Consider the following 26,801-nt stretch of genomic DNA (forward strand, 5'->3'; position numbering starts at 1 on the left):
TAATAAAGCTGCTGCTGCCTCATGCTACTGCACTCAGCTCTGCCTCCCAATCAACACAGGTCTGCAACTCCACCTCATGTCACACGCAGTTCCAGTTACTGCCTCCCCATTGGCTGTTTGTTTAGGAGCTGAGAACCAAACATCCAATGGAGAGGCAGTAACTGGAGCTGGGTGTGAGGGTGGGTGGAGTCGGAGCCTGTATTGATGAGGCACAGAGAGGAGCCCAGGACTGGGAACAGAACTGGCTAGCAATACCACTCATTGCCCCAACCACCTCTTCTTCACACACATTACCTGATTCTGGTTACTGCCTTTCCATTGGCTCCCAACTCTCCCAGCCAATCTGAATTGTGCCCAGAACCCTCTCACCCTCCTGCCATGGGCAGGCTGGGGTGCACCTCTGCCCACGGGGAGGCAGTAACCAGAACTGGGTGTTGGTGGCATAATGGTGGAGCCCCTTCCCTGCTGGCATGATGTCCACTCCAGGCCAAATCTGAGAGCCATTGTGACCTGGCACACTAGGTCCTGCTCCTCCCATGTTGCAGGGAGCCTAGAACTGTGAGAAGGATCCCATGAGCCAGGTCAGAAATCCATACAGTTAAAAAAATACCAACAAAAATCAAAACTAAGATGTTCTGAAAGAGGACATGTTCAGATGAAAGGATATGAATGAATGCCATTCCCCCATCTGATACAAAGCATTTCAATTCCCAGCTGATTTCTACATACACTGAATATAAAGCATATCTCTAATGGATCTCAGCAATCTGGGACAAAAGAAGGGAAGTGTCTCCTCCTGCCAGTGGTTCTAACTTTTACATTCTAAAACAAATGGAGAAAAACAAAGCTATGTAAACGGAGGTGGGCTCACCTTAACTAATTCTGTGATCTGAATCGCTAATAAAAATCCCCATGAAAAGTGAAGCAGTACCGAGAATTTTCTACAGCTACTGTTGCTATGGAAACCCCTTTCCTTATTACCCATGTGTTGCACACATCTCTTTCACTTTTCTTATCACTCACACAGGTAATGAAGTGCCTGGAAAACAGAGCACCCTCCCCCCCTCCCCTCCCCTTCCCCAAAATTCTCTGAAACTGCACTCAAAAGAAAACAGTTTGAATGGCACTATACAACACAGCTAATAATACGTGAGAATAATAAACAGTTAGTGTGCATGTTAGATAAGTTAATTCACAGACAAAATGTGTGAAAACTTAAAGAACAAAAGACTTTGTCAATCTTCTAAAAGTGGAATAGCACATATCTTCAACCTCCAAATGAGGAGAATCTTTCGGAGGCACCCTTGGAGAGAAGAGAATAGTTCTGCCACACAAATCCTCAGCAATAAACATAGCAACTTATTTTTATTTTATCTTTATATCCAAATCCCTTTAAGAATATCCAGAAATAAAGAATCTACAATAGGGAGAACTTACTGAGGTGCCAGCAAAGAACCTGCAACAGGGAGAACTTCGTGAAACGCTGGCTAATATTTGAAATTTACATATTTTCCAGAAAGCACCCAAGATCACTTCTCATTCATTAGTGGTTGATAGCAACCAGAGGACACGGATTCCACTAGGTTCTGAATTTGATTTCCTATGCCACTAGGCCTGCAGCAACAGGAATGTTTTTCAGTATTGAAACACCGATATGTTGGGTCCTGCGGTCCTTTAAAGTTTGACTGGGAAATAGTAAAAGGTCCCACACTTATAACCTAAGGATCTCACACAGCGGCACTTAGACATTGCTGATCTTGTTCATGGATGACAAAGATTAGCATGAAAATTCTGAATAACATGTAAGTATAAAAACCACACAGCACTAATATGCTATATCTTAATTGGGGATGGGTCCTGCTTTGAGCAGGGGGTTGGACTAGATGACTTCCTGAGGTCCCTTCCAACCCTGATATTCTATGATTCTATGAATGTGGTTGCCCTAGCTTTAGTTTTGATAGCATTCCGGTACCTCCAGGCATAGGATTACAGCATGTATTGATTTCCTTACAATAAGGAAATGACAAATTTAACTTATCTGCTCTGTTTAAAAACCAAAACTAATTTTCAAAGGAGACAATCCTATAGGAAAGTAAACAGAAGCAATACTTGGACTGATTCAGCTATAACTGACATGGATTTCATCCTCTATTTCAGATATTTATATATCAGTATAACTCCCTCCTATTTCAATGGAGTTATTCCAGATTTACAAGAGTATAAAGTGTAATCAAAATTAGTTCCACTGTCAGTAAAAGCAGATCAAATCTGTGAGTGAATGCTCAGTATGTTCCCAATTATATTTAGCTCACCCTTGATTAATAATGACATGAGCTGGCCCATACAAATTACCCACTTTTTATAAAATGTTATCTCAGTGTGGTCCACAAGATCTTTTCTGTTAAAGTGTTTTCTTCATTATTAATGATAATGGTGATAATAAATCAAGATGTCACTTACATTTATGGTCCCATTAGATTCTCTGAAAGATGCATTTCATTATCCCAGCACAGATGTTCTGAATGAACCTGCTAAAATTCAAATGACTGCCTGGTGAAATGTTATTTTTGTCATAATTTGTATTTACCATATGAAATTTCCTTTGGGCAGGCTACAGGAAATAGTTTCTTGCAATGATGTAGTTCTGCTGTGGTGGCTAATTGTGTGCTACATTTTGAAACATAATTCATTTAATCTGTGTTTATTTATAGCTGGTTGGCCCAATTACTCCATTACTCTCCTATATTGCTTTTACACTGGTGTAACTCCATTGTTTTCAATGGATAGTAAAGCCATACTCTGGATTTGCACCCATGTAAATAGTGATAGTGATCAGGCTCATTTTAAAGGAAATTAATTCAAAATATTTATTTTAACATAACAAAACAACAACAACAACATTTTTTTCCATTTACTTGAGAGGAACAGGGGCTGGAAAAGAAACATGTTTTTCTTTCCTTTTTTGGCAAATGGGATATAAAGTAAATTTGAAAAATGAGCCACCAGAGCTTTATGATTATAGGAGCTTAGCCTCCTACGTTTCCTGAAATTGCTTTTTGGAGAAGATTAAGAAAGAAAGGACAGAGCATTGGAAATAAAGTGTGTGTGTTTGTGTGTGTGTGTGCTTGTCTGTATTAGAAAAGGTGTACTTGCAAATCCTCCTAGTGGAGATGCAGTTTATACTGGCAAAACAGGGCTTTACACTAGTTCTCTGGTCAAAATAAGCTATATTGGCAAAACACTTTTTTGCCAGTATAACTGCATTCATACTATGGCTTTCGCTAGTATAAAAATGCAACAACAACAACAAAAAAAAACCCAACACCCATAAGTGACATTACTAGAACAGGAAAAGTTTCTAGGATAAACCATGCCTCAGTTTACGTTGCCAGATTCCTAAATCATACATTTGTATTTTATTTATCATTTTATTCTGTAATTTCTATTTCATCAGTGTCAATACTGCCCTCTTTTTATGTTAATAACAGGTAGCAACAGCCATCACAATAGAAGAAAACAAAGCCTTTTACACCACAAAAAAAAACAACTAACAAATATAGCAAACATGCTGTTACACAACTCTAACACACAGCACCACTGTACATGTCACGTTACTCTCCATGGCCTAGAGGAGGAACCTAAACTTAGGCACTATTTTTCAAAAGTGATGAGCCCCCAGCTCCTGCCTTTGACCTCAAGTAGAGCTGTTCACTGCTAAGCACTTTTGCAAGTCAGGCCCCTTAGTTTGGTGCTTAAATATGGAATTAGAAGCCTAATTTAAGTTCCTACTTTTTGAGAATCTTTTTCTAGAACTCTCCAAAGACCTGACGCAGCTTTGTTTCTTTATGCAGTTCCCACGCAGCTTCTTCACACAATCTGACCACTGACGGCGCAAGAGCCATTTTTGTCTACAGAGTCTGCCACACAGAACAGCTCACCCCACCTCACTGAAGCTTCATCTTGTTTGTCATCTCATCTGAAAACATTGCTTTTCTCCCTTGCCCTTCTTTTCTCTCTCTCCCTCTGCTATTTTTCCTCTAGACTGTGTATTCATGAAGCCTGGAAAGCATTATGAAATACAGTTTGTAGGAAAGATGAAATACAAAATAAATCTGTCTTGCGTTGTGCTGAAAGTGATGAAGCCTCTAAAGTGGCATCAGTGCCGATGAAATAGTGAATTCTAAAAATTCTTCAAATTAAAGGGATGTGTTCTCCACAACTCATATGCTTAACTTTTTCAGTTCTGCTCAGCACACATCAGGGGAGAGACTATATACTCCTTATTATCAAGATTTTTTAAAGTTCAGATTTAGAAACACAACCGGTTAGACAACTCATGTTTGTACACAGTATCTGGGAGCACAACATGCACAGTTGCAGTGACTTCCCATGCAAAGCAGGTGTATACAAAAGTACACACATATGAGCAGTTGTGTATGTAAAGTAGCATTAGGTTTATAGTGACATTAAATTAGGAAGATAATGCAAATACCAAAGAGGACAGGGAAATAAAACAAGTTATCAACAGCTGAGAACTTAACAACATGGGCAGGAAATAAAAACTTGACATTCATGATGGAAGAAATGAAAGTTAAAACATCCAAGGAAAATGTTCCTCGGTATGGGAGGAACAAACTGCCCTAACAGCAGAAAAGAACTCTATTTCTCCAACACTCATGCAAATCTGATTGAACAAATGGCACAAATGGAAAAGGCCCACAAGCACGGGCAAATGTTTGAGAGCACTATTTCGGCACTATATGACAGCACTTTCCCCTCAACGGCCCCGTTTCTCTCACTCTTCTTGTCTTTTGTTTCGGTTAGTAAAGAGTTGTCAGGATGTGCTGAGAGTCTTCAGACCCTGTTCAGATATTATAGCTGTCATACTTCATCCCAAGCTCAGGCAAATCTGTCAGTTTTCCTTTTGCACTCTAGTAAAATGTGAAGTGATTAGATAGAGATCTATTACTGATGACTGGGAGGCCCATTTTAAATTAGTAAGATTTGTGCTTTGTCTGAATATTGAGGGAGATGTTAGTTAAGTTTAGATTATGTGGAATGTTCAGAACAGCCACTGTGTAACCCGGACATAACACAGTGTGGCTCCTTTGTAGGCGATGACTCTTGTCCAGTGGTTTATGAATCTGCTACTGCCTCTGATCTAACGGACTTGTTGCTTTAGCTTGAGCAGTAGAGGTTTATGATCCTTAGGTGTTCATGTAGTCCTACTGCTTATTCCTCACTTGTAGCCATGAGCCCATATCACAATTAATTCCCTTGGGAAGGACTGTAATGTGACAGCTGAAGTAAGCAGTTAATAATTGATATTGTACTATGACACAGATTCTGTGTTTGTTAATAAAAAAAAGAGCCAAGAATAACACAAAACAAATGGTTACATGAGACACCGAGAAACTTTTAAAATGAATGTTTTTAAAAGTTTTTCACAAGATGTTAGTGTCTCTTTACATAAGTGGTTTTTCATAAAACAATACTAACAAGAGATGTTACCAAATGCTTTGCATTTTGATGGTATTGTTAGTGTTACTCTCTGCCATCTGTCACACTCTCTTAAGGAATTGAAGGGTCAGAGTAAGGCATTTTTGTACCTCCTTTGGCAAACAATTATGTTTTCCCTGTATATTGCCTTCAGAATTGGATGGTGTTTCATAACAGTGAGTTACTGTGCTCCCTCTGTTGGCTTTGTGACTACGGAACACAACCAAAACATGTCTCCAATCCTACAGTCATCCTTATGCAGTGGCTTTCAGGAGTTTGGCCTACACTAGAAACTGAAGGATTTGGCCCTATGTTCTATATAAACAGTGATCACTTTGTTTCCTTTTAAAAAAAAATTTAGCATCAAAGTGATCTTTTTAGTTAGACAGAATACAGAGCAATTCCCAGCAATCATTTTAACAAGTTTAAATTTGGGACCTAAAATATATAACAATGTCAACTTTAGTTCTTACTCTGGTTCACCCAGCATGAACTTGTTTGAGTAACCTGTTAATCATCAGATAAATATTGACATTTAACCATTGGTTTAAGATTAACATAGTGCAATAAAAAAAAACAACAGAAAGAAGTAAATCTGGCTGAGAGAATCAGAGAACACTCAGACACTGTTGTAATGCAATTTCTTAATCTATTTATCATGGTAATAATTAGCCCGTGTTGCTCCATCTCAGGCACTGATTGCTGCTGGCAGAGAACGCTGTGCAAACAAGGTCAAAACAAGGTAAAATTTCTGTGTAAATCTGTTGCTGACCCAATTAAATTAATGTGCTAGTTTTTAGTTACTTTATATCCACCTGTAAACACAACACAACTGAAATTTGAGAGTGTCTATACTGCAATTAGACACCCACAGCTGGCCCATGCCAGCTGACTCAGGCTCTGGCTAAGAGGCTGTTTAATTGCAGTGTACATGTTTGGGTTCAGGCTGTAGCCTGAGCTCTCGGACCCTATGAGTGGGAGGGTCCCAGAGCTCCGGCTGTAGGCAAAGCTGGAACATCCACGCCACAATTAAACAGCCCCTTAGTCCAAGCCCCGTGAGCCTTAGTCAGCTGGCATGGGCCAGCCACATGTGTCTAGTGCAGTGTAGACATACCCTGATATTTTTCTATCTATGACACTCTGTCCACTCCTGCTGGGGCATTAAATTCATCTTCAGGAAGTCACAAACAACTGTCAGAATTAACTCCAATTATAATGATCTAGAAAATCTTTCTAGACAAATACGTCAAAACAAAAAAAGCCCCCAAATAATAACAGACATTCTGAATGAACAGGAACTTATAGGCCAGACTCAAAGTAAACTGAAGTTGATGGGAGTTGGGTCCACAATGCAGCTTTGAGTTTTAGCTTCTGCAGCTCACAATTACTCATAAAACTTGCATGCTATTAGACAGCTTGCTTAATTCTAATCCTTCGCTGATTTATGTGAAGGGTTTTCCAGAACAGAGTGATTTTCTGGTAAAACACCATTAACCCTTTTTACTGAAATGGACTACCTTGGCTGTACGTGGATTTACCTTGTTTCTTTTTCATTTCTAGTACAGTAATTTTGGTTAGCTCTTGCAGAGTTACAGAAAGCTACAGTAATGGGCATGTGTTTAAGATGGAAGAAAGAGTTTAGGCTTACTTAAGATTTTGTTTAAGATGCTGGACAAGTAACAATAAAAATATATATGATTTATAGCTCTCTTTTCTTCTTTCAGATTTGCACTGCTCCTAGTTTCCACTAAGCAGTGAAAAAATCCTTCCTTGGACTTCCCTGCTTTGGAAAGCCTTCTCTTCTCTATTTTTATAAGTAGATCTAAGTCTGTGAAATGCAGGCTCTTATCTTTACCTCAACAATTCTTCAAGTCTAGAGGCCATATACCTTCCGACTTTTCTTAGTTACTGCCTAGTTTCTTCAAATATGAGTAGCATGTAAGTTTTCAGAGAAAATTAACTATACAGAAAGTTTGGAATGGTATTATCATCCCATTTTTGAGCTAGGAGGAAACCAAGGAAGGTTAGACAAAAGTAAAACATTCAAATTAGGGTAATTGTTTGTGATGATTTATAACTAAGGCTAAGATTTTGTCATGGTTATTTTTAGTAAAAGTCATGGACAGGTCACGGGCAATAAACAAAACTTCATGGAAGCTGTGACTTGTCTGTGACTTTTGCTGCTGCGGCTCCATGGTTTTTCCCTGCCACCGTGGTGGCTGGGAGCTGTGGGGTTCCCCCTCTGCCCAGGGTAGCTGGAAGCTGCAGGAGGGGTGGGAGGAGCTGCAAAGAGAAAACAAGACACCCCCACCCACTTGCCCAAGGCTGTTGTCCAACCCTGGAACCCTGAGGAGGGCCCCCTCAGGATTCTGTCAACTGTCACTGGAACCTTGCAAGGGGGCCCCGTCGCTGGAACCCTGCCAGAGCCCCGCTGGCTGCCAGCTCAAGTCCCGCAGTCCCAGGAGCTGAAGAAGAGAATGTCATGGAGGTCTCTGGAAGTCACAGATTCCGTGACATGGAAGCTAGCTGCAACCTTAAGTATGGAGAAGTGGTAGCCTCTCCATAATAAAAGTTGCCCTTTAAGCTGCTCCAGATGTACTGTGCTACTTTCCATCACCTGCAGTCTCATGTAACCTTATTTCAATGCATTATTCAGTACCTCCATATGTACTACAAATTCAGCAGGATGTTCTTTCAGATTTCCATGGCTGTGTGTCTGTTGGATGAAATTAACATTTCTCTTCAAAATTCAAGCAAATATATTAAGTATAAGAAAACCTCACTCACTCCCACCCAGTAGAACCTCCCTAACGGATGGGAGACCTACTGCAAATTAGTGACATTTTTTTTGCTATAACTAGTGTTGACATCTCATTCCCTGCTGGCCAGTCATGCAAGACCATGTCACTCACTCACTCTAGCCTTGGCAAACAACTACTTACATTTCTGTTACTACTACTGAGAGGAAACTGTGCCAGATAGTAGTGCTCTGCTCTGCTGGAGTCATGGGGGTGTGTGAAATGGAACAAACCACCAGTTTCAGAAGAGGCTGCTGGATTCAAGCAGTGAAGGGAGGACTGCACTAGATTAGATTTCTGAGCTATTGTCTTCACCGGCTGCACTGTCCTTCAGCCACACTGCTGTGAGTGAGATGCCATCCCCACTGTCAGCTCTGTCCCTGGCTGCTCCTGTGTGACTGTGTTGCGTCTTTTCTGGCTGTTTTGGCAAGCATCAGCTTTTCATCAGAATGTTTATGCACTGAGTTTCTCAGAACTCTCCCTCCTGGGATCCAATCCTGTTCCCATTAAAGTCATTGACAAGATGCCTGTTGGTTTATTATTTATTTATTTGCATTATATTAGCATCTAAGAGCCCTGATCAGGAATCAGTACCCCACTGTGCTAGGCACTGTGTGCTCTACAACATTACTGAAGCAAAATATAGGACATTAACTGTATGTGCCACTGTGGCTTGTTGCTTATGTAAGAGCTCATAGGTGGAAGTCAGAAATCACAATATCTGCTGAAGTTTCTTTAAATTCTGTACATGTAAGAGGGCTTTACATTAAAGCAACCATTTTTTATTAACTATAATAATAGAATCAAAGGACTGGAAGGGACCGCAAGGTATCATCTAGTCCAGTCCCCTGCATTCATGGCAGGACTAAGTATTATCTAGACCATTCCTGACAGGTGTTTGTCTAACTTGCTCTTAAAAATCTCCAATGATGGAGATTCCACAACCTCCCTAGGCAATTTATTCCAGTGCGGAAACACAGCAGTTCCGTGCCTTGCTCTCTGTTCTCCAGCCCACAGAAGTCTCTGTGTGAACTCCGTGCAGTTAAGGCTCTACAGGTTGGGTGAAATCCCCCGCAGCCTTCTACACAAGGATGAATTTCTCTTGTTTGAGGACAAGTGTGTGGTGAATTTGTCTGTGGAGAGGAGGCAGGGCAGTTGAGGGAGCCGAGCAGGAAAGCAGCCTATATCTAGTTCATGCTCCTTTTGGAACTGGACAGAGAGCCGATTGGGAATTCCATCTGGGATCCACATAAGTTCTGGAAGCACAGACTCCCTTCCATAACTTCCACTTCCTCAAAAAGTGGCTGATGGTGAAGAGATGACAGTTCCTATGCCATCCTCATATCCTGACCCCAGGTTGGGAGTGGAGGGTTTCCTTACTCACTAACTATCATGTACTTAACTTGCATACACAACACTTTACTCAGATTTCACCTAAAGTACTTCAGACCACTACAAGTCCTTAGGAGATAAATGCTGCAATCTGAGGTGATGCTGAAGTCGAACAGCTTAACCTGAAAGAATGGAGTGTGGGTGCTGAGCTGAAGAGCGAGGTTTTGAAATGGTAAAAACAGAAATAAATGCTGAAGGAAAGGATGTTTGGAAACAACTCTAGACACATTTTTTAAAAAGTCAGAAGTCAAATTTACCCTTGGTAGTTTATACTGCCTGCAAGCTATAATTATGGAGTCTCCTGTTTGACATTATTTTTAAAACTTGAGTCTTAGGCCTAGTCACAGTGAAACAAAAACAAATAAAATTAATAAAAACAAGTGGAATGCTTCTGTCACTTGAAAAGTGACATTAACACCACCGAATTTCTCTGCAAAAGAAAACTCTTTAATGTTAGCAACAGATAAGACTATAGCCCCCAGTGAGCAATAAGGAAGTCAGCAACTCTGTTCCATCCAGCTAAAGAACACCTGATTGACTGGCCAGCAACGTGGGGATGCCTTCCACATACTAATTGAAACATTTGAACTGAATGATGGCTTTAAGCTCACCAATGGTACAGTATCTCCTCAGCTCACTCCTCCGTGGATTGCGCCTTTGCGAATTTGTGGTGTTGTTCTGCTCCTCTTCAGAAGTAGCTGTGTTAGTGACAGGTATCAATTTACTGGCTTGTGGGGCCTCTTGTGCTTCTGCTGCCAGAGGGTTGTATCCTGGTGCAGTAACATCTACAGACTGGGACTTTTTCTTTAACCTATAGGCAAAAGAAAACGTGCTATTAATACTTGTTTTATAGCTACAATATTGAACTGCTTTTACTTTACAAAGAACAGTGATGCAATAAATCAACAATTTATTTATATTACAGTAGTGCCGAGAGGCCCCAACTGTGATCAGACTTTCTTTGTGGTAAATAAGTAGTGAGAGATTGTAAACTCTTTGGGGAAGGAATGATCTAAACAGACCAGTCAGATAAGAGATGGGAGGAAGGAAGTATTATTGCCAGAAATGGGGGAAGGAGGCACAGAGAAATTAAGTAATTTGTTCACGGTTGCACAGGAAATCAAAGAAATGTAGGACTGAGAAGGATCTCAATAGGTCATTGAGTCCAGTCCTCTGCACTGAAGCAGAATTAAGTATTTATCTAGACCACCCCTAACAGGTGTTTGTCTAACCTGTTCTTAAAAACTTCCAATGACAGATTCCACAATTTCTTAGGTAATTTGTTCCAGTGCTTAACTACCCTTACAGTTGGGAAGTTTTTCCTAATCTCCAGGGATCCTAGAAATCCATTTGCCACAGAAAAACGTGGAATTTGCATTTTTACAGAGAATCTTTTTTTTACATTTTGTGAAAAATTAAAAACGTATACAGTAGAACCTCACTTATCCAGCTCTCCGTATTAATCGAACTGGGGCTGATAGCCCGAGCACCAGGCAGCGGGGCTCAGGCTGTCAGTCCAGCACGGTGCTGCTCCAGCTTCAACGGAAGCCTGAGCCCTGCCACCTAGGGATGACAGCATGAGCCCTGTCGCCCGTCGCCAGGGCTGAAGCTATTTGCCTATTCTCTGGATTATCCAAATTTTAGATTATCTAATCTGGCCCGGTCCCAATTAGACTGGATAAATGGGGTTCCACTGTGTATTGTGGCTAGGGAAACTAAAGTTCAGCGTTTCATTTTAATCCCAGAAAAACACGGATTTTTATGTTTTACTGCCCTATTGACTGATGTGGTCCCTCAAGGGTTGCAGCACATTAGTGGGGTGCATGAGAGGGGATACTGCACAGGCACTCATTGTGGATGTACAAAGAAGGTTACAGCCTCCGGTTCCAGAAAGGAGGTACGTTTCAGAAACACTGTTTGATGTGGTGCATGCGCATTAAACAAAGACACATTTCACACATCTGCTGGTGTCACTGCTAATGTCTCATTAAAGTAAGCCATTTGTTTCTGTTTACACCACACCGTATTGTACTTAGAGCGGATGTCACATGCTTCATTAATTCCAGCCATCAAAGACTTTCTATGCAGTAAATCCTCTATTGTACTAACTAACTGGTACAGGGGCAGTTATACCAAGTCTGTCCCATAGTATCCTGCTAGACTACAAAAGTGTGTGATACTGTGTAGAATGTAATGTGAATTTGTTAGTTTATTTTAGAATATTGGTTTCAGAGTAACAGCCGTGTTAGTCTGTATTCGCAAAAAGAAAAGGAGGACTTGTGGCACCTTAGAGACTAACCGATTTATTTGAGCATAAGCTTTCGTGAGCTACAGCTCACTTCATCGGATGAGCTGTAGCTCACAAAAGCTTATGCTCAAATAAATTGGTTAGTCTCTAAGGTGCCACAAGTACTCCTTTTATTTTAGAATATGTATATAATCTGATTTATAATTATGCAATTTGTAGTTGTGATGTACCCTAGCCCACCACCATACACCTCAGCCTGCTAACCTTAGATACAGCTTTATGAAATGCCAATAAAGAAACCTCAGTGATAAGTGTGGATTCAAACTGGGCTTTTGGAGACCAGAGAATTCAATAAAGTAGTCTCCCAAAACTCAATAAAGTGGTCTGGATAAACCAAGAGGAAAAGGTCTCAGAGGGAATCCTTGCATATATATATATCTCATTGTGACACTGCAGCCAATATGCTTCATAGTGATATTATTATGATATGGTTATAGTACAATTATGATGTATTTTATGCAAGATGGGTCATGTAGATATCATTGGAAAAGTTATGATTTGCTGAATATGATTATCCTATTTGTATGTGTAATGCTGACAGACCCCAGTTATCAGTTGGCAGGATCAAACCGGGGACTCCTGGAGCTGAGTGCATGAGCCTCTACCGCATGAGTTAAGCCAACTGGCTGTTAGCTAAGGCTGTAGAGCAGGCTCATTTTATCTCTCTCTCTAAGTTGTCTCCGTGCCACTAGATGGGACAGAACACCACACCCAGGAGGTGTACATATGCACATATCATTTTTGTATCAGAAATTATGAATATTGACTATGTATCTGTATTTCAAATGCATTTAACCTGGGTAAGATCCACTAGACAAGATGCTTTCAGTCTAGGTAGGTGGTTGGGAAGGGCCTATTCAGGGCAATGAGCTATTAAGGAGAACAGTAGGCCTTAGGAGATGCTTTTCTCCCACTTGGTGAGCCTTCCTGAAAAAGCTACAGGCAGCCTGTGAGTGATGGCTGCTACGACTCTACAAGGACATGTGACTGGTCCATATGATTCTGGACTCCATCTTGGGACATCAGTAGTTTTCCACAGACAGATCTGGGAACCAAGTTTTGGAACAAAGGGTTCCCACCCTATGCAAAAGCTATATAAGGCAGGAAATGACATCATCTGTGATTCTTCACTCCCCACACAAGAAGACTCCTGGAAACACCTAGGAACAAAGACTGAACTGGGGGAGGTGCTGGACCCAGGCTAAAGGGATTTCTAGCCCCTGTATGAAATACCTGGGGATTCCAAGCTGTAAAGCAAGTGCAGCTTGCCCCTTAAGAATCTGCAGCCTGCTTGTATCATTTTTCAGGGTGAGACTCTGCTAATTCATATCCAATCTATCTAATATATTAAGCTTAGTTTGTGTTTTTTATTTTCTATCACTTGTAATCACTTAAAATCTATCCTTTGTAGTTAATAAACTTGTTTTTGTTTTAGTCTAAACCAGTGAGCTTTGACTGGAGTGCTGGGGGAAAATCTCTGCTTGGCTACCACAACTGTGCATTGTTCCCTTCACATTGAGGGAGAGGCGGACCAGGTATCAACCCATATACTGGCCAGATTTGACCAGTTCCAGATGGCACCCTGGGGGAACCCATTACATTCATTATTCTGAGCATGCAACTACAGACTTTTGTGTTTTAACTTTAAAAACAATCACTTCTATGAATTGCTTCAGTTATCACCTCTGCTTGACCAACTGGCTCCCCATGTTCCAAAACAGCCACTCTGAGTGACAGGTCACTGTGAAGGTTTCCCTCTATCCTTTCTCCATTAATTTCCAATCCACTTATTGTCCACTATGCTTTCTTGTAGCCAACAGGGTTACCAAGAGCGCAGTGCTACTCACTCTACCCCAACCCGGGTCCGGCAAATGTGCAATCCATGATAAACTGTTAAACATGTGAAACCGAGGGTGGATAGTAGACTAATTTTATGGAATTACAAGAAGGCAGGGCTACGACGAGCACCTTAGAAATAAGAGAGCTAGATATGTTTCTTCCCTATGCCCCCTAGATTCTTGAAAATTACGTTTTTGTTGTAGGCAAGAGAGAATGCTAAATACCATCATTCATATGAAAATTTCATAAAATAGAGGAAGTCTTATTAACCTTTAACAATGGTTCCAATTAGCTATGCAATTATAGTTAAAAACACAAGGAACAGAACAGAATGCGTAGGTGGTGAAAGGAAATGGAGGCCCTAGCTCATTAACAACAAGCAGGGAAACATCTGCTTACTTCAATCTCCCATATTTTATAGGGTATAAGGAACAAAAAAACAGGGCTGGAGGCTGAAGTCTTAATCAGATGCTTAGAAAGAAGCAAAGGGACTCTATATAAGTAGCTCCCAGCTAATCAGACAGGAAGAAGCCTCTAAGGAGACAGGGCTTCAGACTCATTTTTTAGAATTCTGAGTGTTAGGTTATTATACATAATAGAAGCCAGCCTGAATTTTCTCCTTCTTTTGTTATTAGCTGCACACCCCAACAGCAAAGGCTGGTGGGTAAAACTCATTGTCTAAAAGATTTATTTTTTTCTGAATCAGCAGCTGACAGAGGAGTGTCATAAATAGAGCAATATGTTAACAACAACAAATGAAGAAGCACTGTAATGACCAGAGTGTGTCCAGCCAGGCCTAGGGGTCAGGGCAGGAGTCAGGGCTAGTGGTCAGTGCCAAGGGTCAGAACTGAAGTCTGCATCAGGTGCCATGTCAGGGGTCAGAGCTGGAGACGTCAGGTACCAAGCTGAAGGTCAGAGCCAGAAATAACATCAGGGGTAAGGCGTAGGAGCAGGGACCTGGAGTAGGGCAAGACAGCAGGAACTGGGAGTAGGGGGGAGTCTGGGATGGGAAGACAGGAATCTGGAGTAGGCAAGAATGCAGGGCTCAGGAGTCAGGTAAGTCAAAGAGGTCCATAGTAGCAGCCAGCCAGAGATTCTTCTAGTTGCTAAGACAACTTCCTGTTGTTGCTTCCAGGAGTATATAGAGCTCCTCATCCAATCAGGGAGCTGGATATTTCCCCCAACTGGGAGCTTCAAGGGCAGGGCCCTCCGCAAGCTAGCCCTTCGCTGAACCCTTCCCTGGTTCCTCAGATGAGCTGCTGGGTGGCAATCGTGGTCTGAGTGCTGCCGTGGGCCTGGGTGTGAGACCCATAATCCCTCACAAGCACCTAGTGCACTGTGCAGGCAATAGACAATGGAGACCAATGGTGAAATCATGGCCCCTTGAAGTCACTGCCAAAATTCCCATTGACTTCAATGAGCACAGGATTTCACCCAATTCTTTAATAGGCCTATGACTGCTGATCCTATAAGGACAAATGCAAAATACTCAACTTAGGATGGAACAATCAGTTACACACATACAAAATGGCAAATAATTGCCAAGGAAGGAGTACTGCAGACAGGCATATGGGGGTCATAATGGATCATAAGTGAACAGTGTAACACTGTTGCAAAAAAAGCAAATATCATTCTGGGATGTATTAGCAGAATTGTTGTAAGCAAGACACAAGAAGTAATCCTTCTGCTCTACTCCACATTGATTAGGCCTCAACTGGAGTATTTTGCTTTCAGTTCTGGGTGCCACATTTCATGAAAGATGTTGACAAATTGGAGAAAGTCCAGAGCAGAGCAACAAAAATGATTAAAGGTCTAGAAAACTTCACCAAGGAGGGAAGACTGCAAAAATTGGAGAAGAGAAGACTGAAAGGGGACATGATAATAGTTTTAGAGTATGTAAAAGGTTGTTACAAGGAGGAGGGAGAACAATTGTTCTCTTTAACCTCTGAGAATAGGACAAGAAGCAATGGGCTTAAATTGCAGCAAGGGCGGTTTAAGTTGGACATGAGGAAAAATGTCCTAACTGTCTCGGTGGTTAAGCACTAGAATAAATTGCAAAGGGAGGTTGTGGAATCTCCATTATTGGAGATTTTTAAGAGCAGGTTAGACAAACACCTGTCAGGGATGGTCTAGATAATATTTAGTCTTGCCAGTGGTGCAGGGGACTGGACTAGATGACCTCTCGAGGTCCCTTCTAGTCCTACAGTTCTATATTTGTTCCACACCTGAGTCTGATGCAGACTAGACGTGACAACATTCTAGGTGTGCTACAAAATGTAGCCATTTTCCAGTTCTTTATCTGATGTCAGTGAGTTGACTGTAGTAAGAACAGGAAGAAGTGGGTTCAGAAGTGAAGATTTTATTTTCAGGAGGTTGGTAGAGTTTCTTTGCAGATATTGGTTTATTTGATCTAATTTTAATACATGCCTTAAAAAAGGAATTGTAAGGCCCCCAACAGTATTAGCACTTCTTTACAGGTGAGAAATTGCAGATTAGCATAAGGCCAAATAAGTGAGAACTGACATTTTGGGAGGGTCAGTGTAAAATATCCTGGACTGAGACACACTCGCTGTATGCTGTGATGTCCCAGTGGTTTAAAAAGGCTACCTGTATGGGAGCCTACAGAAAGTCTGGATGTATTTCTGATTATGCAAACTTCCACTGTAGCAACTGAAATCTGTCTCATTCCTTAGAAAGACATGTATTTACTTGAGAACACGGGATTAAATCCACCCCTGTAGAAATGGACAGCAGAAAGCATATACACCCATAAGCCATCAAAACAGGATTTAAGTGGTGCAAAAGTATTCTGCTAGTCCTCTATACAGAAGTGAATTTCACCCATTACGAGAAGATGTACAGTTACTGAGCAGGCTAATTTTCAAAGTTAGAAGCAGCTGCTGTGCAAACTATTTCTTCTTCTCAAAATAAATAGAGGCATATGACTTTAGGGACCAATTAATCACAAAATTTCATTTTGTAATAGCAAGTTATATTTCTATAAAACACATCACGAAAAAGAAAACTCATGTCACCCTCAAAACAAATCCTGGGAGCAGCTATAACAAACGTCTGGCAGTTCAGTCAGTGAAAAAAACCAACAGATTTAAACTATTCACGGTAAAAAAGAAAAAAATCCCAAGTGGATGGGAACTTTTACAGTGTGATCGTTCTGTGAAATTGCCAGTGCAGGTCCTTCACCTCCTGCAAATAAGATTGTAAAGGAAAGCCTAATGCACTATTATCTGCTATATATAATACTGTTTCTCTGTGCGCCAAGTGATTATTGCAGAGATTTTTATTGTGCACACAGCATGAGAACAAAAATAAGTCCCTTGAAAGGCTGTGCTTGCTTTTCCAGCGATGTGTTCAGTACCTGTGGTATTTGTGACTCCCCAAAGGTTTTGGTTAAGAATTTAATTTCTTTGTAACAAGAACAGTGATTTAGGATATGAAACTAATGTTCCTCCAATCCACACCTAGAATGGTCTCCTTTTTTTCTGTTCTGGAAAATAATCCAAGAACAGAAGTCCTAAGTCTACCACACCACATTGCAAAGCACAGGCCCCTCAGCTAATGGACTGGGTCCTAGCTACACTGACATCTGTACAGTGCCTGAGGACTGTTCTTGCTAAACTGTCTCCACCTGTAGCTTTACTTCCCTTACTTGCACGATATAGAGATAGATATATGATAGGAATAAGTGGTACAGTGTTCACCTGTGGCTAAATTAAGGCATTAAGATTTGTGTCTTCTGGGTTCTCTTTCCATTTTGCCAATGAAAGTTGCCAGAGTTATAAATATTGTGTGAAAGCATACATAGATTGACTTGCTTCAGAGTAGCAGCCATGTTAGTCTGTATCCGCAAAAAGAAAAGGAGTACTTGTGGCACCTTAGAGAGTAACAAATTTATTTGAGCATAAGCTTTCGTGAGTTACAGGTAAAATGCAAATAATATCTATCACACAGAAATGTTGTGAGACTTCATTATGTCTGTACAGTGCTTTGAGATCCCCAAATGAAGAGTGCTATATATGATGTTTCCACCTCTTGTGACTTTATTATCTCTCTCATGATATTTGGTGATTTTCTTAAACTCTGAGCTCCTGGAAGCACAGGATTACATGAGAATCTCATCTTTAATTTTAAAAAGTAGTAAGGTTTCTAGCCCTCATGGCTGCAATGATAACTTTGAAAATGTGACCTAAGTTTGTCCTAAAGGAACCAGAACCAGAAGACAAATACCCCCGCCCCCCAATTTATTATTTTTTAAAAATCTCCTGATTTTCTGGGTCCTGACTCAGATTTTTGAATCTTGAAGGCTGGCAATCGTAATTCAATAGGTGGGAGGGGGAGAAACAATAAGTGTAGAAATGGCAGAAGTGCTACATGACTTTTATGTTTAAATTTTCACCAAAAAGGTTAGTAGCGATTAGATGTCTAACATAGTGAATGCCAGTGAAAATCAGGTAGGATCAAAGGCTAAAATAGGGATGTCAAGATTCCTTCCCCACTCTGAACTCTAGGGTACAGATGTGGGGACCTGCATGAAAACCTCCTAAGCTTACTTTTACCAGCTTAGGTTAAAACTTCCCCAAGGTACAAACTATTTTACCATTTGCCCTTGGACTTCCACTGCCACCACCAAACGTTTATCTGGGTTTATTTTTACTAGGAAAGCGTTGTTTGGAAACGTCTTTCCCCCCAAAATCCTCCCAACCCTTGCACCCCACTTCCTGGGGAAGGTTTGGTAAAAATCCTCACCAATTTGCATAGGTGACCACAAACCCAAACCCTTGGACTCAAGAACAATGAAAAAGCATTCCGTTTCTGAAAAGAAGGATTTTAATAGAAGTAAAAAGTAAAAAAGAATCACCTCTGTAAAATCAGGATGGTAAATACCTTACAGGGTAATTAGATTCAAAACATAGAGAATCCCTCTAGGCAAAACCTTAAGTTACAAAAAGACACACAGACAGGAATATCCATTCTATTCAGCACAGCTTAATTTCTCAGCCATTTAAAGAAATCATAATCTAACACATATCTAGCTAGATTACTTACTAAATCCTAAGACTCCATTCCTGTTCTATCCCCGGCAAAAGCATCACACAGACAGACCCTTTGTTTTTCCCTCCCCTGAGCTTTTGAAAGTATCTTGTCTCCTCATTGGTCATTTTGGTCAGGTGCCAGCGAGGTTATCCTAGCTTCTTTGTCATAAATATAAAGGGAAGGGTAAACACCTTTAAAATCCCTCCTGGCCAGAGGAAAAATCCTTTCACCTGTAAAGGGTTAAGAAGCTAGGTTAGATGTCTTCAAGTCATCAGGGCCTAATGAAATAAACCCTAGAATACCGAAGGAGCAGACTGAGGAGATATTTGAGCCATTGGTGATTATCTTCAAAAAATCATGGAAGACGGGAGAGATTCCAGAGGACTGGAAAAGGGCAAATACAGTGCTAATCTATAAAAAGAGAAATAAGGACGACCTGGAGAATTACAGACCACTGGGGTTAACTTCAGTACCCAGAAAGATAATGGAACAAATAATGAAGCAATCAATTTGCAACACCTAGAAGATAATAAGGTGATAAGTAACAGTCAATAGGGATTTGTCAAGAACAAATCATGTCAAACCAATCTAATAGCTTTCTTTTACAGGGCAACAAGCCAAATGGATAGTGGGGCATGGCAGACTTGGTATATCTTGATTTTAGTAGGGCTTTTGATACCGTCTTGCATGACCTTCTTATAAACAAATTAGGGAAATACAACCATAGATCAAGCTAATATAAAGTGGGTACATAACTGGTTGGTAAACCATTCCAGAGAGTAATTATCAGTGGGGTTCTGCAGGGATCAGTTCTGGCTCTGGTTCTGTTCAATATCTTCATCAATGATTTAGATAATGGCATAGAGAGTACACTTATAAAGTTTCTGGATGATACCAAGCTGGGAGGGGGTTGCAAATGCTTTGGAAGATAGGATTACAATTCAAAATGATCTGGACAAACTGGAGAAATGGTCTTACGTAAATACGAGGAAATTCAATAAGTACAAATGCAAAGTACTCCACTTAGAAAGGAACAATCACTTGCACACACACAAAATGGGAAATGACTGCATAGGAAGGAGTACTGCAGAAAGGGATATGGAGGTCGTAGTGGATCATAAGTCAATAGTGTAACATGGTTGCAAAAAAAGCAAACATCATTCTGAGATGTATTAGCAGGAATGTTGTAAGCAAGACATGAGAAGTAATTCTGTTCTACTCCACGCTGATTAGGCCTCTATTGGAGTATGTTGTATCCAGTTCTGGGCACCACATTTCAGGAAAATGTGGACACATTGGAGAAAGTCCAGAGAAGAACAAAAAAATGATTAAAGAAAACATGACGTAGGAGGGAAGATTGAAAAACTGGGTTTGTTTAGTCTGGAGAAGAGAACATGATAACAGTTTTCAAGTACATAAAAGGTTGTTACAAGGAGGAGGAAGAAAAATTGTTCTCCTTAACCTCTGAGGATAAGACAAGAAGCAACGGGCTTAAATTGCAGCAAGGCTGGTTTAGGTTTGACATTAGGAAAAGCTTCCTGTCTTGATGGTTAAGCACTGGAATAAATTGCCTAGGGAGGTTGTGGAATCTCCATCATTGGAGATTTTTAAGAGCAGATTAGACAAACACCTGTCAGCGATGGTCTACATAAGCAGTTCTCAAACTGTGGACTGGAACCCCAAAATGGGGTCGCTAGGGGTGGCTTAGACTTGCTGAGGCCCAGGGCTGACGCTGAAGCCTGAGCCCCACCACCCAGAGCTTCAGCCCGAGAGCTTCAGCCCTGGGCGGTGGGGCTTGGATTACAGGCCTCCCACCTGGGGCAGTGGGGCTCGTGCAGGCTCAAACTTTGGTCTCCCCCCATACACCCTCCTGGGGTCGTGTAGTAATTTTTGTTGTCAGAAGGGGGTTGCAGTTCAATGAAGTTTGAGAACCCCTGGACTACATAATACTTAGTCCTGCCCTGAGTGCAGGGGACTGGATTAGATGACCTTTCAAGGTCCCTTCCAGTCCTACAATTCCATGATGCTGGTCAGCCCCCAACTGAAACCTCTCCAGCACATCAAAGATTTACAACCTATCCTGAAAAATGATCCCTCACTCTCACAGATCTTGGAAGACAGACCAATCCTCACTTACAGACAGCCCCCCAACCTGAAGCAAATACTCTCCAGCAACCACACACCAAAAACACTAACCCAGGAACCTATCCTTGCAAGAAACCCCGATGCCAACTCTGTCCACATATTTATTCAAGTGACACCATCATAGGACCTAATCACATTAGCCACGCCATCAGGGGCTTGTTCACCTGCACATCTACGAATGTGATATATGCCATCATGTGCCAGCAATGCCCCTCTACCAAGTACATTGGCCAAACCGGACAGTCTCTACGCAAAAGAATAAATGGACACAAATCTGACATCAGGAATCATAACATTCAAAAACCGGTAGGAGAACACTTCAACCTCTCTGGCCACTCAGTAAAAGATTTGAGGATGGCAATTTTGCAACAGAAAAGCTTCAAAAACAGACTCCAATGAGAAACTGCTAAGCTTGAATTAATATGCAAACTAGATACCATTAACTTGGGTTTGAATAGAGACTGGGAGTGGCTGGGTCATTACACATATTGAATCTGTTTCCCCATGTTAAGTATCCTCACACCTTCTTGTCAACTGTCTAAATGTGTCATCTTGATTATCACTACAAAAGTTTTTTTTCTTCTGCTGATAATAGCTCATCTTAATTAATTAGCCTCTTACAGTTTGTATGGCAACTTCCACCTTCTCTGTATGTATGTATATATTTATACACACACATACACACACATCTTCTTACTATATGCTCCATTCTATGCATCCGATGATGTGGGCTGTAGCCCACGAAAGCTTATGCTCTAATAAATTTGTTAGTTTCTAAAGTGCCAGAAGTTCTCCTGTTCTTTTTGCGGATACAAACTAACACAGCTGCTACTCTAATTCCGTTTAATGAATGTTTGGGAGGTGTTCACATAGCACACGGATGGGGATGGCAGCAGAAGCTGAACAGAATACAATATATACAAATGTGTAAAATGGTATCAAATCAGTATAATAGAATTTTACACCCACATTGCACAGCTGTAAATGATGACACAAGGTGCAGCTAGGCCCAGAGTTTTATCATGTTTGGTAGTTACCTTATTTCCATTCACAAACATCATTTTGGATTCTCAGAGTACATCAGTTTTTGAAGAATACCCAGCTTGGCAGCAAATCTGCATTTTTTTTGGCCCTACTTTATTATTTGCTGACAGTTACATTGGATTTGGAGAGGATTTTAATAAAGATGTGTTAAAATAAATTACTATTTTGGATCTAGCTATTTTGCTAATAGCTGCAATGCTGCTATTTAAGTAACTTCCATTAGCTTCATTCTCACAAAAAGCTTTTCCAGAGCTATATTCAAAATATTTTTAGTGAAATTTGCATGAATGTTGAAATTGCCAGCTCTTTCATATTCAACACAGAGATACTCTGCATAATGGCTTAAAGTGACTATAATTTCCATTTAATCATATATACTTACTTAATTCTGTAGGATTATCTCTAATACAGCCTAATATATGAAATAGTATAATGATGGCTTGATTAAAATGGCTGGTAGAAATGTATCTACTTTGTTTGCAGTCACCAGTCCCTCAGTAGAATAACTGGTGAAGATGGCGCCATACTGATATTTTAAAAGACCAAGAGCTGTAGATTTTGCTAATCACTGTCACACTTTAAATCTGTAAACAGAGCAGAGTTTCCACTTCCTTCTCTTTCTAAAATAAATGGTAACTGAAGAAGGCATCAGAATAATCCGAAGTAGTTTAAGATTGTATTATGAAGGAAGCCCAGGCTTCTTTATGATATCTCTGATTAGAAGGATCTACTTTTGTAACCCCTTATTGTGGGCTCTTTGATCAGTCAACTGAAGTCAACAGGAGTTTTGCTATTGATTTGCGTGTGAGCAAGATCAGGCCCTAGAACATCATTTTGCTTCTGTTTAACACAGAGTTTACTTTCTGCCAGACAGGTGCTTCAAAAATCAGGTTGCACTTTTGTCAGATGATAAGAGTTGAGTGACATGTTCTGAGAGACACAGTATGCTCCACTTATGCCAAAGCATGTTGCTACATGGGATATGTAGTGTACTCTTCCACAAAGTGCTACATAGTGCAATGAGCAACAACCGTTCAACCCTTCAACAAAAAAACTTCAAAAACTGACTCCAACGAGAGACTGCTGAATTGAAATTAATTTGCAAACTGGATACAATTAACTTAGGCTTGACTAGAGACTGGGACTGGATGGGTCATTACACAAAGTAAAACTATTTCCCCATGTTTATTCCCGCCCCGCCCCCACCCCCCACTGTTCGTCAGACGTTCTTGTCAACTGCTGGAAATGGCCCACCTTGATTATCACCACAAAAGGTTTTTTCCCCCGGCTCTCCTGCTAGTAATAGCTCACCTTAAGTGATCACTCTCGCTACAGTGTGTATGGTAACACCCATTGTTTCATGTTCTCTATGTATATAAATCTCCCCACTGTATTTTCCACTGAATGCATCCGATGAAGTAAGCTGTAGCTCATGAAAGCTTATGCTCAAATAAATTTGTTAGTCTCGAAGGTGCCACAAGTCCTCCTTTTCTTTTTGCGAATACAGACGAACACGGCTGCTACTCTGAACCCTAGAATGAGCAATTAGCGCTGATTCATGAAGCCTCAATTTTTCTCACAGCAAAGAGAAGGAAGGATGGTGCTCCTTGAAAAGACTATTTTTAGCATTCCTGCTTGCAGAGATCAGAAAGTAGTTGCTAGTGCTATGCAGAATTCAGGGTACACATGATGACTCATTGTGGAGAAGTATAACCTACCTCGGAGACTAATCTTTGGCTTCCTAAGGATACAACAGAAATTGGCCAAAGGATCTTTTATTGATTTAGCTAAAGAGGAATGAGTTTAGTGTTTTTGCCTTGAATCCAAGTATAACCCGAATAACCTGCAACTACGTCTGAAACGGAAACTATTTCCAAGATTAGCTCATTAATTCTCAGGTATACTTTATATATATATTGAACATGCAGTAATTTTCTTACTGTATCCAAATTGCTGTGTTCTTGAGGCAATGGTAGGTTATATCAGACACTTGAACTTACAAATTTAAAAGAAACTGTTCTGGTCTGTTCTCTTTGTATTCTTGATTCATGTGTCAGGTTGCACAAGGTAGTACTAGTGACAGGGAGGGCAAAGCCTGCATTGGTCCCCGGAAAGTTTGGAGTTAAAAGAAACAAAAACTTCACCTCGCCAAAGAAATCGGAAGCCCCAATGCCCTTGTGAGTTACTACTCAGGTCAATATTCACCCCGAAAACCCTGCTCTCTTTTCAGCCTATGAGGCCAGAAGTGTGTGAGGGTGTTCTGCACTACATAATTAAGACAACCTATGTTAGGTCGACTTACAGCCACTGCAGTAATTACTGCGGTTTTTCATGTCCACACTACCCTCCTTCTGTCAGTGTTGCACATCCTCATCAGGAGCACTGAAACCGACTTAAGAAGGGCAGTGGGGGGCAAGGGGAACTGATAGTTACTCCTCTCAGGTTAGCCTGGCTCCATAATACTTGAGTGGCTGTGTCTACACTAGCACTGCACTCACTCATGTGTGGTGCGAAAACTTGTGTAGGCATATCACACGGTTCTTTGTGCTGCAATAAGCTGAGTCACTCGATGAATTCTTTCCCAGAGAATTGTGGGAGACGATTGGTGGATTGTCTGTCCTTTTTGAGCACACGGGGGGAATTGTTGGAAGGCACTGGAGGGCAAATGTCACTCGAGTGGAGCCAACTTTGCATCCACGCTGCAGAATGGTTGTGTTAGCAGCTGATGAGTTGAGCTAATTCAGGCTCTAGCCTGTACCCTGATGGCGCAGCCAACTTGAGTTGAAAGCATCACAACACTCCTGTTAAGGGTTTGTGCATGTGGACGGGACTTGAGTAGGGGCAACACTCAAGTTATAACTTAACTTTGTAGTGGAGACAAACTTTCAATCACTGGAAGGAGGACACATTCTTCCCTCACATGGCCTGCTGGGTCATCTGACAGGAAGGTAGCCCTTATCTCCTTCCTGTCTGTTTTACTGTATCACATTAGGATAGTGACTAAAGCAAGACATGGATAAACAGACAAACATGGGACAGAGTAACAGTAAATATGGTGGCATTTGCATAAATAATTAGTCTGAGCACCCAGAGTAGTTACAGCTTGCCACTAGCCTAACCAAGGCCAGACAGCAGTGGTCTCTAGATATCACAGTGGAGATAAGTTTTAAGGAGGGATCCAAAAAAGGATAAAGGGAGAGAGAGAGAGAGAGAGAGAGAGAGAGAGAGAGAGAGAGAGAGAGAGTGTGTGTGTGTGTGTGTGTGTGTGTGTGTGTGTGTGTGTGTGTGTGGCGGGGGGGGGAGGGAGAGGGTTGCCAAGTTTGACACTAGAATGGGCATACTGGGTCAGACCAATCATCCATCCAGCTCAGTATCCTGTCTTCCGACAGTGACCAATGCCAATGCTTCAGAGGGAATGAACAGAACAGGACAATTATCAAGTGCTCCATTACGTCCCATCCAGTCCTAGCTTCTGGCAATCAGCGGTTTAGGGACACCTGGACAATAGGGTTGTGGCCCTGGCCATCTTGGCTAATAGCCATTGACCTATCCTCCATGAAATTATCTAATTCTTTTTTTAATCCAGTTATGCTTTTGGCCACCACAATATCCCTGGGCAATGAATTCCACAGGTTGACTGTGCATGGTGTGAACTACTTCCTGATGTTTGTTTTAAAACTGCTGCCTATTAATTTCATTGAGTGGCCCCTAGTTCGTGTGTTCTGTGACGGAGTCAATAACACCTCCCTATTCACATTCTCCATGTCATTCATGATTTTACCGATCTCTAGCACATCTCCCCCTGTTGTCTCTTTTCTAGGCTGAACACTCCCAGTCTTTTTAATCTCCCCGCTGTTCCATACTCAAACATTTTTGCTGCACTTCTGATATATCTTTTTTGAGATGGGGCAACCAGAACTGTACACAGTACTCAAGGTGTTGACATACAATGGATTTACATTGTGGCATTATGATATTTATTTTCTATCTTATTATCTATCCCTTTCCTAATGGTTCCTAACATTCTGGTCGCTTTTTTGACTGCTGCTGCACATGGAGCAGATGTTTTCAGAGAACTATCCACAGTGACTCCCATATCTCTTTCTTGAGTGGTAGCAGCTAATTTAGACCCCATCATTTTGTATGTATAGCTGGGATTATTTTTCCTCAACTTTTTATTAATACTTTTCTCTCATCAACACTGAATTTCATCTACCATTTTTTTTCTGGTCATGTGTGATCCCTTTGTAACTCTTTGCAGTTAGCTTTAGATTTAATTATTTTGAGTAAGTCTGTATCATCTGCAAACTTTGCCGCCTCCCTGTTTACCCCCTTTTCCAGATCACTTCTGAGATATGTTGAAGAGCACTGGTTCCAGTAAAGATCCTTAGTTGACCCTGCTATTTGCCACTTTCCATTGTGGAAACTGAACATTTACTCCTACCCTTTGTTTCCTATCTTTTAATCAGTTACTGATCCATGAGAGGAACTTTCCTCTTATCCCATGACTGCTTATTTTGATTAAGAGCCTTTGGTGAGAGACTTTGTCAAAAGCTTTCTGAAAGTCCAAGAACACTATATCAACTGGGTCACCTTTGTCCGCATTATTGCCTATTATGGGAATTTTTTCTCTGTGTTGATATGGCAGCATGGTGGAAAGCACAAAGATGTTGGTGAGAGAAGCAGATCAAGGCTGGTATCACTGGCAGAGTTAACACAAGAAT

At 41.0% G+C, this 26,801-nt stretch overlaps 1 protein-coding gene across 7 annotated transcripts in view; it reads right to left on the bottom strand.

The window, feature by feature from the left end:
• OXR1 (oxidation resistance 1) overlaps positions 1-26,801 on the bottom strand; it is a 452,056-nt gene that overhangs the window by 224,245 nt on the left and 201,010 nt on the right. For all 7 annotated transcript variants that reach the window (XM_043539189.1, XM_043539186.1, XM_043539185.1 and 4 more), the window contains one exon: positions 10,301-10,500. In XM_043539189.1, coding sequence (XP_043395124.1) covers positions 10,301-10,500 — 200 coding nt within the window. The remainder of the gene's footprint in view (positions 1-10,300; positions 10,501-26,801) is intronic.

This window comes from Chelonia mydas, chromosome 2, assembly GCF_015237465.2.
Source record: "Chelonia mydas isolate rCheMyd1 chromosome 2, rCheMyd1.pri.v2, whole genome shotgun sequence".
Lineage (NCBI taxonomy): Eukaryota > Metazoa > Chordata > Testudines > Cheloniidae > Chelonia > Chelonia mydas.